The sequence below is a fragment of the Dromiciops gliroides genome, chromosome 4 (assembly GCF_019393635.1).
Source record: "Dromiciops gliroides isolate mDroGli1 chromosome 4, mDroGli1.pri, whole genome shotgun sequence".
Classification (NCBI taxonomy): Eukaryota; Metazoa; Chordata; class Mammalia; order Microbiotheria; family Microbiotheriidae; genus Dromiciops; species Dromiciops gliroides.
In genome coordinates, this window is record NC_057864.1 from 472,406,417 (window position 1) to 472,421,929 (window position 15,513).

Below are 15,513 nucleotides of genomic sequence, written 5' to 3' on the forward strand. Positions count from 1 at the left end.
ATGTGCGAAGTATGAGTCCTGCCTACGTCGGGGCTGTGAGCAGTTAAGGCTGGCTGCATTTTCAATGGCTCCTGGTAACCAAAGACCCCTGCCTCACGCACCCCATTTAGACAGGAAACCCTGCAATTATCTGGCTCCACCACTCCATTCCCAATCTGCTGTTCCATTAAAGTTTATAAGCCCTAATACACAATCATCACCCTTGGCAATGCCCCTACTTGAAAACGGCCGCCATCCCTGCCTCAGGATTTATGAGCAGTGAGTGTCTCTGTTGGGGGGGGAGAGGTTCATTTCTGCAGACTGGACAGGAGGAGGCTGGAAAGGAGAGCTGAGGTGGATGGAATGCATCCGTCCTCTCTCACAGGATAGTTAGTGGAGCTAATTACTGAGGGAAAATTGGAGATCATTCATTAGGCTGCTCAGCAAATTACGGTTTGTTAACAATGATTTATAGTGCCAAACGCTGGGTAACTAGGCTAGGCTCTTTCCAGAGCAGGCGAACAGGGCATGACAGTTTGTTAGCTGTGCCGATCTAAACAACTTGTCACCAGGGTGCTTTTGTTCAAGAGGCATTGTATTTCAAATGAGTAAACATTTTTACATGAAGCAAAAGGCATCTTCACCATGTTTTGGCTTTTGAGGCCAACGACTTGAGATAAGGAAAAGATCCGTCTTCCGGCTGACACGGGGAGAACATGACTGTACTTTCCCTCTGTAGCAAGCCCCAGTTGGATCTCCAAGGGATTGGGAAGCGTCTCATCTGTTGGATTCAGAGCTCCTGATTCTGAATTTAATGTTCTTACCATTGTCGTTTCAAACTATTCAAATGATACTCACACAAGTGAAGAATCTTCATGGGCTCCAATATTCTCTTGGTATCTTCACTTTACATGCTCTTCCTTATTACCAATGGCAGGCCTCTAGTACAGGCTTTTGGTAACCAAGCATATGACCAGAGCCCAAGGGATAGGAGAGATTGTAGGTATTCACAGCAGCCAAGGATTTTCACCTCCATGGAAGCAGGTTTTAACTCTGCTTAAACACAGACATAGACACAGACACACACACAGACACACACACACACACACACACACACACACACACATGAACAGTCATAATGTTAATTAGCATTAAAGAACAAGCCAGACTTAGGGTCTGCAAGACCTAGGCCCTAAGCCTGGTCTGTTCTTAGTGATGACAACTGGCTTTGTTATCCTGGCCAGGTCACTGGGAAACAGATCTCTTAAGATGATAGGTTTCGGGGCAGCTAGATGGTGCAGTGGATAGAGCACCGGCCTTGGAGTCAGGAGGACCTGAGTTCAAACCCGGTCTCAGACACTTAACACTTACTAGCTGTGTGACCCTGGGCAAGTCACTTAACCCCAAATGCCTCACTAAAAAAAAAAAAAAAAGATGATAGGTTTCAAAGAAAGTGATGATATTCATTGGTAGATGGAATTTCCTCACTAAAGAATTCACTCGACTTCAAATAGGTAACCTTCTAAATATTCATCCCAGAGCTGACTTGCTAGTTCCCTGCTTACTCTCGATTGTTACTTGGTGTACATCTGGATGTGTGTGTGTGTGTGTGTGTGTGTGTGTGTGTTAATGTCCCATTCCCATTTTCCTTCCTTCCTTCCTTCCTTCTTATTGCACAGTAACATAAAGATACCACACCAAGGCACTGCTTCCTCCCATGTGACTGATATTCTCTCTCCTAAACCAACATGGGACTTATTTCTCCCATAAAGCAAACTAAAGGGGCAAATAGAGAGATCCTATGAGCATCACAGCATGTTCAAAGATAACAGGGAGCTTAGAGATCATATAATTTTCATGAAGGAAGAAACCCAAAAAACTCAGAGAAAGAAGCTGACTCAACCATGGTCCCCAAGCCAAAAGGTCAGCTGCCATACACACATGCAGCGGGAACCACTTTATTTCTTCTGTCCAATTCATCCCTAAATTAATCTAATCAGTTCTTCCTCCAACAAGTTTTGGTATTTCTCTCTTTCTCCAAGTTAGGCATCTAAGAGGCAGAGAAGAAAAGGGAGTGGGGGAAGGAAAAGAGAAGGCCCTGAAATAGGCGATGGATGAGTCTACCCAAAGATCAACAGCTTTCTCTGATATATCAAGTGATCATATAAATGTCCCAGAAAGTCATAGAAAGACAGGGAACCTACTCACTCTCAAGACAACTCATTCCACTTTGGGAAAGCTCTCACTATTTCAAAGTACTTCTTTACACTAAGCCTAAGTCAGCCTCTTAACAACATCTATATATTAAATATTCAACAAGGTAGGACATGTGGAAAACTGAATTTAGAGGAGCAAAGTCTTAGAACAGGTCACTGAAATATTTTTGATGAGGTGCTTGTATGTCCAAACTGACACTGAGAACTACATATCAATAACATGCAGAGAAAAAGAAAGATATTGGGTAATATATTTAGATTTTAAGAAACATGCCAGGGGTAGCTAGGTGGCGCAGTGGATGGAGCACCGGCCCTGGAGCCAGGAGTACCTGAGTTCAAATCCGGCCTCAGACACTTAGCACTTGCTAGCTGTGTGACCCTGGGCAAGTCACTTAACCCCAATTGCCTCACTTAAAAAAAAAAAAAAGAAAGAAAGAAACATGTCAAGATGGTGGAGGACAGCAGGAACTCACTTGAACTATCCCAATGTTACTTCCAAAAAGCTATAAAATAATACCTCAAAATGAATTCTGAAGTGGCAGAACCAACACAAGGATGGGGTAAAATGATTTTCTAACTTAATTTAATTTAACTTAATCTGTCTCACTTATATGAGTAGCAAGAAAGACCTGTCTCGCTCAGGTAAAAGGGGAGTACAGTACAGTGTGGGTGGTGTCTGGGCAAGCCAGCAGAAGGTTGTGTCTCAGCAATCCAGCAGTGAGGTTCTTTGCTCCCAAGTAAGAATCTTGGGATAGTGTGCCCACTCAGATGCAGAGCCCAGCTTTAACATCAAATTAAAAGTTGAAAAATGGGCTGGAAAAGAGAAAAAACAAAAAAAAAAATAATCTGACAATAGTAAATTACTATTGTGACAGGGAAAATGAAAACACAAACTCAGAAGACAATAATGTGAAAAAGTTACAGGCAAAGCCTCAAAGAAAAATATGAATTGGTCTCAGGCTATATCTTCCCCCCTCAAAAAAAAAAAAAAAGAACTCCTGGAAAAGCTCAAAAAGAAAATTAAAATCAAATAACAGAGGTGGAACGAAAATTGGGAAAGGAAATAAAAGTGATGCAAGAGATTCATGAAAAAAAGAACCAACAGCTTGGTAAAGAAAGCACAAAAAATGGGGAAAGTTGTACAAAAATGCACTGAAGAAAACACTTCCCTAAAAAAAGTAGAACTGGCCAAATAGAAAAGGAGATACAAAAGCTCACTGAAGAGAATAATACCTTAAAAATACGAATTAGGCCAAGTTGAAGTTAATGAAAAGAATGGAAAAAAATAGAAGAAAAAGTGAAATTTCTCATTGGAAACATAACTGACCTGGAAAATATATCCAGGAGAGATAATTTAAGAATTATTGTGCTACCTGAAGGCCATGATCAAAAAAAATCTGGATGTTATATTTCAATAAATTATCAAGGAAAACTGCCCTTGATATTTTAGAATCAGAGGGTAAAACAAAAATTGAAAGAATCCTCCAGTCACCTTCCAAAAGAGTTCCCAAGATGAAAACTCCCTGGAATATGAAAGCTAAATTGCAAAGTTCCCGGGTCAAGGAAAAATACTGAATGCAGTCAGAAAGAAATAATTCAAATATTGTAGATGCATAGTCAGGATTACACAGGATTTATCAGCTTCTAAATTAAAAGAAAGGAGAGCTTGGAATATAATTAACCTGAAGGCAAAGGAACTAGAATTGTAACCAAGAATAATCTACCCAGCAAAACAGTATAATCCTTTAGGTGGGAAAATGGACATTCGATTTCAACCATTTTTTGATGGTAAGACCAGAGCTGAGCAGATAATTTGATTTTCAAATACAAGACTCAAGAGAAGCATGAAATGGTAAACAGGAAAAAAAAAAAAACCATGAGGGATACAATAAGGTTAAACTGTTTACATTCCTATATGGGAAGATGATATTTTTAACTCTTGAGAACTTTTATCATTCTTAGGGCATTAGAAGGAGCCTACATAGACAGAGGGCATAGGCGTGAGTTGATTTTGATGGAATAATATCTTTAAAAAGCAAAATTAAGGGGTGAAGAAGATTTCCCTGGGAGAAAAAGGAAGGGAGAGGCAGAACAGGGGAAATTATCTCCCATGAAAAGGTAAAGACGAGTTATTGCAATGGATTGAAAGATGAGGGAGACATCATCTGAACCTTACTCTCATTGGAATTGGCTCAAAGACAGAATTGCATACATACTCAAATTGAGTATAGAAATCTTATCCTCTTAGGAGTTTATAGGGGAGGGGATGTGACTGATAGAAATGGAGAGTCCACAAATAAGGAAACTGGACCAGAAAGGTCAGAAGATCATAGATACAAAACAAAAGCTAATGCACTAATTTTATCTCCAGAGAGGTCAGGGGACCATCAACATAGAGCTGGCAGGGGTCTTAAAGGTCGAGACCAACATATTAATTTCACACATAAGGAAACTGAAGTCTAGCAAGCTAAAAGAATCGCCGATTTAGAGACAGAAGAGACTTTTGAAGCTAACTAGTCCAAGCTACAGGTAAAGCATCTGAGGCCTGGAGCTGGAAAGTGACCTAAAGTAAGCGAGGTGGTAAGTAGGTAGAAGGGTAAGATTTGAACTCACATCTTATGACTCAGAATTCAGCCTTCTTTCTACAATACACGATAAAGAGTGCTACAGAATCAGAAGCCATATAGAAGGGCTGAATGACTCCATTGTTTGGGCAGTCCTCAACCAATATTCTTTCTTCATCCATTTCCAAAGTCACTGAAAAGGTGACTGTAAGCAGAGGAAGAAAAATCTCCATTTTTCTGCTGAATTAGAAACCTTCCTGACTACGTGCACACTCTAAAACCAGGAGAGTAGTGTGAACATCACTTTGAATGTTCAAAACAAAAAGATACAGTTTAAACACATTTAACACACTGAAGAAAACGTCCTCCTTGCTTGTAACAGAAAAAAAAGGGGAAAATCCTGGTACATGTTCCAAATACCGAGTACACATGCCAACAAAATTAGGATATAGATTCTAACAAGCCTATAATTCCATTTATATTTAGAATATTGGCCTGGGCACGAATATGAGATGAATAAGGATATACCACATGCAAATATTATCCCAACGCTTCTCAGACATGAAAAGTACTGTAAGTATTTTCCCCCCAATCCCTTCTTTATTTTGTCTAGTTTAAGAATTCATACCAATATGCTTATGTAAACAGTGTTTTTAGCTGCTATTCTCATATCTTAATTTCAGTGCCAACCTGGTGCTTTTTCACATAATGGAAAAGTGATGGGCCAAAGCAGAGACCTTAGTGACTCAAAACTAAAGAGAATTATGACCAGAATAATGACAGGACATATCCACTACAAACTCCCAATTCATCTGGAATATGAAATTTTAGAGAAAACATAAGGTGAAGAAAGAAAAAGAATCTACGGTATTCCTATTTTTTAATGCCATTAGGTAGATGAGTAAGTAGGAAGATGTGTGCAATTTTTATAAACTGGATACTATAGGTAACACCTAATTTGGCTTTCCTAAATAACTGTGTAAAAATACGCCTGGAAAAGCTAGAAGTGTGATATTATTCATCAAAACAAACCAACTTCCAGTCTCCCTACCTGTCAATACTTGGTTCTAGAAAGAGCCCAGGGAATGATAAAGTTAAGTAGCCATTCAAATAGAAAAAGGCTTTGGAATCATTAACATACTGAAGAGTAATTGTAGAAAAAAGATGTCAACTCACCAATTAGAAATATACATTTTAAGGCTGACTCACTGGATGACAAAGATTTTTGTCTCCATCCAACATTTCTAAAACAACTTAGTATCATATTGAGAATTTGTTTCAAATCTCTTCCATGTCTTTGGACTTACCTGATGTTGAGTCTTCTTAGTGGACAGAAGCAAGGCTGTGAACAGAGAGATTAAAAAACAGGACAAGAGAAACCTGGGAGCATCACACTATTTTGGAACTTTGTCATCATCACATTTGAATTTCAAAAGTGGAAGCCATTTGGGATGGATGCGTGACCTCATGAACCATTTTCTGACCCAAAGTGAGCCCGAGTGAAAACTCTTTGAGGAAACAAGACTTTGCAACAATGTCAGTGGAAGGACATTGGTTCTTATGCTTTGATAATGCAATAATTATACCAATTGGAAACACATGCGACTTGGATCATTGTGGGGCATTCTTTTCATCGTCTCAGACTACATGATACATCTGGTGTGTGTTTGCTCCATGTAAGTTAATAAAACTACAGGTTTTTTAAATAAGCAGGGTAATTCTAAAAACAACTTTTCCAACATAAGAAAGGGGAAAAACCTTCGATATTCATCCAGCGTCATGTAAGTGTAAAAAATGATTTTAGAAGCATAATCGTGAGGGTGGTTTCCAAGTACTAATATATTATGAGAGAGTAGAGGGGAGAGGGATAGGGAAAGAATGAGGCAGGGAGAAAGAGGAGAGACAGAGTGAAGGAGAGATAAAACAAAGAGACAGAGCAGGGGACAGAGAGGGAGGAAGAGAGAGGGGAAGAAGGAGGAGAGAAAGAGGGGGGGAGACAGGGAGGAGAAAAATTCATCCTTGGAAGTAGAGAGAGAAAAAAAATCAGAGAAAGCATGCTCTGTAAACAGTAATAGTATCCAGAGATGATTCAGTTCTCTTAGATTAATCATACCAACATTAAAAATACCAGTACATTCATATCAGAAGTAATCAAAGGCTTAAATAGATGCTTAAGTATTGCACACCCATGTGCTCACACACACACACACACACACACACACACACACAATGCTGGATATGGTTTTTTAATCTTTTGGATGGAGAAGGCACTATTGACACTCTCCAGATTTTTGTTCCAGTGGGCCAACCCACATCCAGCATGCTGTAAAAGGGTGGCAGATGGAACGTCTTCTGTTAGCTCTGCTACTGAATCAGGAAACCCAATGGATGCCTGATGAGTCTGCTTGTAGGCATGAATATTCAGCTCCCACCATCAGGAAGAGAGCTCAAGAAACATAGAAACTGCTTGCATCTAACAGGTGCCCAAACAGCTTTACCCTTCGCCTCCTCATTGGATTGAGTGTGAGGTTGGAGGGGGAAAAAGGCAAAAGGAATAAAACTGAATCCTGATTTGTTTTTATGTCTTTTTCTTATTAATAGTTTTAGCAGGCCTCAGCAGGAAGAATGATCATTTTCAAGCCTGAGAAAGCTCTGAGCAGACAGACTGAGAGTCAGAATGATCCAAGCTCACTCCCCCAAAGAATGATCCCATTCCATCTGAGGGTCGCCAAGATGTTCTTGACATTGGCTCATTAGCCCCATACCAGGAATGCCCCTATCTTCTTTTGTGCTTCTTAAATAATGGTTTTGTCAAATCCAAGAGGAAGATTATTTTTTGCTATGTAAATAAATGACAGGATATTCTGAGACCTGTAGGATTATTTTGGCCCCCAATCTTTTAAGCACACATTTCCACGCTTCCTCATTCCCCACCATTCTTTGCAGAGTGTTAGGTTAGGAAATAGAGCCAACTCTGAATTCAAATAGCTTGCCATGATTGGCTACGGGGAGAAGGAAGACCTGAAGGTCACCTTTATCCAATTGAGATCATTAAATGCACCAAAGAAGAAGGGGAACCCACATAATCAAAAATATTCATACACAGACCTCTCCCCTCATAACGATTATAGGTAGATGTTTTCTGTCTGGGAATGTCAGATTCAGGGTATATTAGAATGAGAAGGGTCACTTGAATCTAGCAATCCATAAAATCTGGACAACTCAACAAAACAGATTAGTCTTCCAAATAAAATTAACAAAGGATGAATTTTTTTTTTGAGGGGGTAGTCTGTCTACAGTGAGCAACACTGGGGAGGATCATGGGTGCCCATGCATCTGCACTCCAAATTAGGCTCTTGCTGCCACGAAGGCTCCAAACCACGGAGTATAGAATATGAGTTACCAGGGAATTCCATGCCTGCAAATTTGACCTGAGATTGAATAAGTTTTCACTGAAGCCCACAATAACATATCTATTAAAAACAAACAAACAAAAAAACCTTAAAAGGAGGGAAGAAAAATAGTAGACCACCAGCAGAGGAGTAGAGTTGGGGTTTTCTTCCATTGCTGCCTCATCCAAATAAGCAGGAGTTTGAGAAGTAAAGAAACACCAGTGAAAGTCACATTCATGAAAGATGAGAAACACTTACAAAGTAGCCGGTCCCCAAGCTGGAAGGAGCTGAACTCTGCAGGAGAGTAAAAAAAAAAAAAAACAGATTGGAAAGTCAGCAATGGATTGTTGGTGTCATTACTATTATTACTGTCATCATTAGTAGTACTATCATTGTTATTGTTAATATGGTTCAATCCACATAGCTCATTATTATTATTATCACTATTACTATTATTAATACAGCTTCCTCCTCTTCCTGCTTTTCCTACTGTTAACACATTCCAATGGACACAGTTTACTACTTCTACTACTACTACCATTAACATAGTAGAACGAACACCACCACCACCACTACTACTACTACTGTTAACACTGTCAAATGGACACAGTTTACTACTACTACTACTACTACTACTACTACAACTACTGTTAACACAGTCGAATGGACAGTTTACTAGTGCCACCACCTCTACTACTGTTAACACTTCCAATTCACATAGTTTATTATTATTACACTATTATCATTAATAGTACTATCATTATTAGTGTCAATAGAGTCCAATCTACACAGACTCCTCCTTCTACTGTTAACACATTCTGGTGGATATAGTTTACTACTACTATTACTACCACTACTACCATTACCACTACTACTGTTGCTGGCATGTTCAAATGGACACAGTTCACCACCACCACTACCACCACCACAACTACCACTCTTCCTCTTCCTCCTCCTCCTGTTAACACATTCTAATCCACACGGTTTATGATTACTATTACTGACCATATTATTAATATATTCTAATCCACATAGCTTATTATTATTACTATTACCCAAACTACCACCATCACTACTGCAGTTATTATTGTTAACGGGTTCTAATATTATTATTTCAATAGTATTATTATTATTATTACTCTTACTACCCATATTATTGTTATTAATACATTCTAATCCACCCAGTTTATTATTATTACAACCTATATCATTATTACTAATACATTCTAATCTACACAGCTCATTATTTTTACTATTACTACTACCACTATTATTATTGGTAACATGTTCTAATTGATACAGCTTATTATTATTATTATCACTACCTGTACTACTATCATTACATTTTAAGACACACAGTTCATTATTATTATTACTAACATACTTTTATTATTACTATTAATATACTCCAATAAATACAGCTCATTGCTATTATTACTATCACTACTACCACGATTATTATTGTGAACATATTCCAATTGACACAGCTCATTATCATTATTACACATACTGTTATTATGAATACATTTCAATCTACACAGCTCATTATTATTATTTTTTTATTATTATTGCTGCCATACTACTACTATTATTATTAATGCATTCCAATCCACACAGCCCAGTATTATTATTATTACTACTACCACTGTTATTATTGGTAACATGTTCTAATTGATAGTTTATTAATACATTTAAATCCATACAGTTCATTATTATTATTGTTACTACTACTACTACTACTACTACTACTACTACTACTACTACTACTACTACTACTACTACTATATTCCACTTGACATGGCTCATTACTATTCTTATTATTACTCCTACTATTACGAGTGGCATGGTTGTTATTATTGTTAGCACGTTCCAGTCGACACAGCTCATTACTGGCCCTTCTCCGCCCGCCCTTTCATCACTGCATCACAGAGCTTTCACAGGCCTCTTGTCATCTGCTACTGATACAAACACCGTGTTCCCTAATTTCTCCCCCTTTACATCTCTCAACAACTCTGAGATGCTAACGTGCTATTTGCTGAATTCCAAGCTTCTGCGGTGGACGTAATTGCCAATTTATTTGACAGGCAGCTGGGTAATGAATTAATGATGGCATTTCGCCCCGTGTGGAGACTAAACAGACACGCATCAACCTGCCTCCCGGACTCGCTGACATTCAATGCCCTGGTCTCGAATGCTTGGTACAGCGGCCACAAAGGGGCAGACGGGAGGAAAAAGCCAAGACCGAATTCAAAATAAAAAGCCCGGTGGGTCTGGATGACTTTTTCAGCATCTGACCCGTGTGCCAGGCGATACCCCCCGAGATTCCAGTCCGTGTTCACATAATGCTTTTCGAAAATGAGACATTTTGTAAACATAATTAGTAGTCAAAATGTAAAGAACTCGGAGCCTGAGGGAAGCAGCTCAAGGCCCCCATTTCTAGAGGCCCTCGGCATGAGAATTGTCCATTGACGGCTTCCTGCTCCTGATGGGACAAGGTACTCACAAGAAGATAATAGTCCAGCAATGGAGGAAAGGATCAACCTTTGGGCCCATCCTGAAGAAAGGAGCAGGAAAGGCAGAAGGACGTTCAAATGTGGCCGTGTAGTCTAACTTTCAGTTCCTTTGCTCTGTATCTTTGCTTCTATGCAATGGGCAGTGCTTGAATTTGAATACTGGGGGTGGGAGCGGAAGGGGAAATTGAGGCTGGCTTACCATCTTTGCCCCAAGAAGGCCTATGAGCTCCCCAAGAACACAGAAGCTCCCAGGATCAGAGAATCAGTCAGTTAAAGCTCTTAGGGACCTACCTCAGAGCCGTCCAGGCCAACCCTGCCATATACAGTTGAGGAAACTGAGGCCCTTAAGAAGCTCAAAAGCAGGAGTGTTCCCTCTAAGAACTTCTTAACAATAACATCAGAGGACAGCATAAGATGCCCTCTTACATCTCTTCCAACTTAGCATTTATGTACCTCTAATCTTCATAGCAACCCAGTAAAGGAGGTAATGTGATTAACTCATTTGACATATGGGGAAACTGAGGCTCTTAAAACAGACATGAAATGCAAGGCAAGCCAAGTAACCTGAGACATACTATAGGAAAGTGGGCTAGATTTAGATGGAGAGGACCTGGATTCAAATCCTGACTTTGTCACTGACCATGCCACATTGGTCAAGGGAAACTATTTTCATCTTTCTAAGGCAAATTTTCACCCTCTCTAAAATAACGGGGTTGAACAAAATAATGTGTTACATTTTGGTGAATACAGGCTTCACAGGGGGAGGTCCTGGGTTCAAATTCTCTGTTATCACATGATGGGTTACTCTGAGTCATCCATTTAATGTCTCCAAGACTGTTTCCTCATCTGGAAAATAAGGGGGATGACCTCTAAATTTCCTCCCAGCTCCTGATCCATGATTCTTTTGTTTTAAAGAATGTAGGTGACACAAGAATTCCCTTGAGAGTTCAAGGGCACCCACAGATGGATAATTCTTCTAGCCTTTGAGTCTGTTCTCAGATATTCCAAGTGGGTGACACATAATCAACTGAAAAAAAAAAGTGGCCTTTGGAAGACATGGCTGGGGGTGGCGGGGGGGGGGGGGGGGGGGGAAGACCAGGGCACTTTCATCAGTTGCATAAAATGGTTTTCAGGTGACAGCAGCAGGAAAGTCCCTGTGAATAAATGGCTTCCAGCTCAGGTCAGCGGCCACATGGACACAGCAGGTGTGATCCGTCCACAGGGAGGCAAGGAAAACCAGCTCGGATGCTGGAGGCATTCACCATCCGGAATTCACAAACCAAACTGGAGTCATGGCCTGGGGAGGTGACCTCCTTTTAAAATTAGTTGTCCTGAGAGTTGGCAAGATTTATATATATATATATATATATATATATATATATATATATATATATATATATAAATTTAGGTACATATATATATTTTAATTTAGGTGCATATATATATATATAAATTTAGGTACATATATATTTTTTAATTTAGGTGCATATATATATATAAATTTAGGTACATATATATATTTTAATTTAGGTGCATATATATATATAAATTTAGGTACATATATATATTTTAATTTAGGTGCATATATATATATATATATATTTTTTTTTTTTTTTTAAATTTAGGTGGTGCTGTCTTTTTTCTCCTCTTCTTCTCCCCTACCCCAACCCTTCTTCCTCCTATAAATGTATTTTTAGCCCAGGAGCAAAACTGCCACCCCCATGTACATATCATCTTATTGTACACCAAAGAAAATTACATCCTCAAGGTCCTGGAAGGCTCTGTTCTACCCATTTTGCATATATATTGTACATTACTTGGGGAGCTGGGTGGAGAAGAGGGCTTTGTTGGGCATATTTGTTCTGGTTATTGTTTATGCAGGTCTGACTGAACGAGGGAACAGTGGGTATCATTTCAATTTCTGATGTCAACATCAAATTACTTATTTAATTTCATGCCTGGCGAAGCATTGTATAGCTACACGCAGAATCATTTCACTTCATTTGTTATGCTGTGTTTTCGTGGCGATTGGCTTGCCTTCCAACTGACAGCTTTAATTACAACACGAATTTGATTGCCCTGCTGAGGAATTAACATAACGCCACAAAGCACTGAGGCTCCCCCCCCCACCCCACGCTCACACCCTCTGCCTCCACCCTCCAAAGCAACCCTTAAACCCACCAGCTCTGCCAGCCACATCAACAACCGGAAGAAGTTTCTGATGTTCGTGAGAAAAGATGGTACCCACTGGAAGGGGAGGTGAGGCATGGGCATGGGGATGACAGCACAGCCTACTTCTCTGCTCTGAGAATGTAGGGAAGGTGATGGCTGGTGTGAAGTTGGGATTCTTGGTGCTTCTGGAAAATAATCCAGCCTGCTGCTCTCTCTAAGACTCCTCTCCATGGGCCTTCTGCCCAAGCCCAGACCCTTTAGTGAGCCCTCAAAACCTGTAACCACAGCTTGGGCAGCTCCATTAGGACGGAGTCAGAGAGATGTCTTAGTGATGCTCCTCTCTCCATAAGGCCTAACACAATCTAATGCACACAGCAGCAGCATGGAGAAGGGGGAAAGGCCAAGCATTTGAAATCAGACCATCTACGATCTACGTTCAGTTTCTGGCTCCAAAATATAGGTTGGTTAGTTGACTGGTTGGTTGGTTGGTTGGTTGGTTGGTTGGTTGGTTGGTTGGTTGGTTCCTTCCTTCCTTCCTTCCTTCCTTCCTTCCTTCCTTCCTTCCTTCCTTCCTTCCTTCCTTCCTTCCTCTCTCCTTTCCCCCTTTCCTCCCTTCTCTCACTCCTTTCTTTTCTTCCTCCCCTATCTCCCTCCTCCCTTCCTCTTTCCTTTCCTTCTCTCACTACCTCCCTTCCTTTTTCCTTTTCATCCCTTCCCCCTTCCTTGTTTGCATCCTGTCTTCCTCCCTCCTTTCCTTTCTCCCTCCCTCCTTCCTTTCCTTCCTTCTTCTGTCCCTCCCTTCCTGCCTCCCTTCCTTCTTTCCTTTCTTATTTCCTTTTTTTTCTTTCATCATTCCTTGCTTTTTTTGTTCACCTCAGTTTTCTCACTACCAAAATAGGGATAATTCTTACACAATTTCACAGGATTATTACTAAAAAACACTTTGTAAATCTGAAACATTACTATTATTATTATCACAAGTACTTAACAAATTTATTGGCAGAATAACTGACTTCATTAAAGCATGCTCACACCCACAAACCTGGCCACATCTCTTTTTATTAGTGTGACCTAAGATAGTCAACCTCTCTGGGGCACACATTTCCTCCCCTCAAAAATGAGGCTGTTAGAATAGTACAAGGGAAAGAACAATGTTTTTGGCATCAGGGCAAAGGGTCAAACCCCGTATCTGATGTACGACACCCATGTGACCTTGGATAAGTCACATCATCTCTTATTCCTACTTTATTTATTTTCAAAAGAAAAAGACCTGAATTTGATGGCCTCTAAGTCCCTCATAGGGCAGCTAGGTGGTATCACAGTGCTTAGACCACTAGGTTTAGAATTATTAGGAAAACTCATCTTCCTGAGTTCAAATCCAGCTTCAGACACTTATAAATTGTGTAAACCTGGACAAGTCACTTAATCCAGTTTGCCTCAGTTTCCTCATCTGTACAATGAGTTGGAGAAAGAAACAGAAAACCACTCGTATCTCTGCCAAGAAAACCCCAAATGGGGTCATGGAGGGGGAGGAACATTGCCCACAGGGTCTAGCTCTTGGAACTTATGATCCTATCCATGTGTCCTCAACAAGTCTTTTAATCTCTCTTTCTTTATCAGAAGACTAGATGTTCTTTTGTTAATTGTTTATTATGTGTGACAGGCACTAGGGATTCAAAGACAAGACTGAGACAATCCCTGCCCTGGAGGAGCTAACATTCTGTTACAGGATTATCATAGGAGACAACACATGCAAAGTATGTGTGCATGAGTGTACACACACACACACACACACACACACACACACACACAGAATACAAGGTGATTTTTAGAGTGTGGGGGGGGCGAGTATTAAACATTCAGGGCAGCAGATTAGGAATGACTTCATGCTTAGCTGGGTATTAAAAGAAACCAAGAATTCTAAAGGTACAATGCGTACATTGGGGTGGAAAGGGAAGCAAAAGAAAATGCCCAAGATATGGGGTGTTGTATGTGAAGAAGTCCCAACTATCAATGCTTTGTAGATACGATTCCATTATCTCACATTATATTGTGTGTAGACATGTATGTATATGCATACACACAAGAACAAATATTTATACATATACATACACATGTATACGGATAGTTTTGTATATATTCATGTAGCCTCCTGATTAGATTGTAAGTGCCTTGAGGGTAAGGGAAAAGGACCGGAATCCTTTCTCATTCCAGTGTATAGCAGAGTATCTGACACACTGTAGATACTTAATAAATACTTCCTAATAAGAATCCACCCAGGGGCCCCATGCTGGCCACAGTGACTGGGATAGAATGGTTTCCCCAATGGAGATGAGCTCATCTTAGGAAATGCTGAGCATTTTCTATTCTGAGCATGCCCAACCAATCAAAGGTGAAGGAGAGGGAAGAGAAGGTTGGTTTTTTCCCTCCCTCTTTTTCTGGCTTGAATACCCAAGGCAAGCTCTGCTCAGTTTGCGGAACAGGATCTTAGAAATTCTATGACTCATATAGAGGAAAGAAAACCCAGAGATATGAGAGGCATTAAAAGACAAACACAACACAGCCCCAAAAAACACACCCTACAGCCATGCATTCATCAGTCTTGCAAACAACAGAATAAATCACGGTTGGGTCAAATTCTTATAAGAGGAAGACCAAAAGGACTCTATTTTCTTAT

At 40.0% G+C, this 15,513-nt stretch overlaps 1 protein-coding gene across 6 annotated transcripts in view; it reads right to left on the reverse strand.

Annotated features, from left to right (window-relative positions):
• Nucleotides 1-15,513, reverse strand: part of AUTS2 (activator of transcription and developmental regulator AUTS2) — a 1,257,436-nt gene that overhangs the window by 682,733 nt on the left and 559,190 nt on the right. For all 6 annotated transcript variants that reach the window (XM_044002368.1, XM_044002370.1, XM_044002371.1 and 3 more), the window contains one exon: nucleotides 8,410-8,445. In XM_044002368.1, the coding sequence (XP_043858303.1) occupies nucleotides 8,410-8,445 (36 nt within the window). The remainder of the gene's footprint in view (nucleotides 1-8,409; nucleotides 8,446-15,513) is intronic.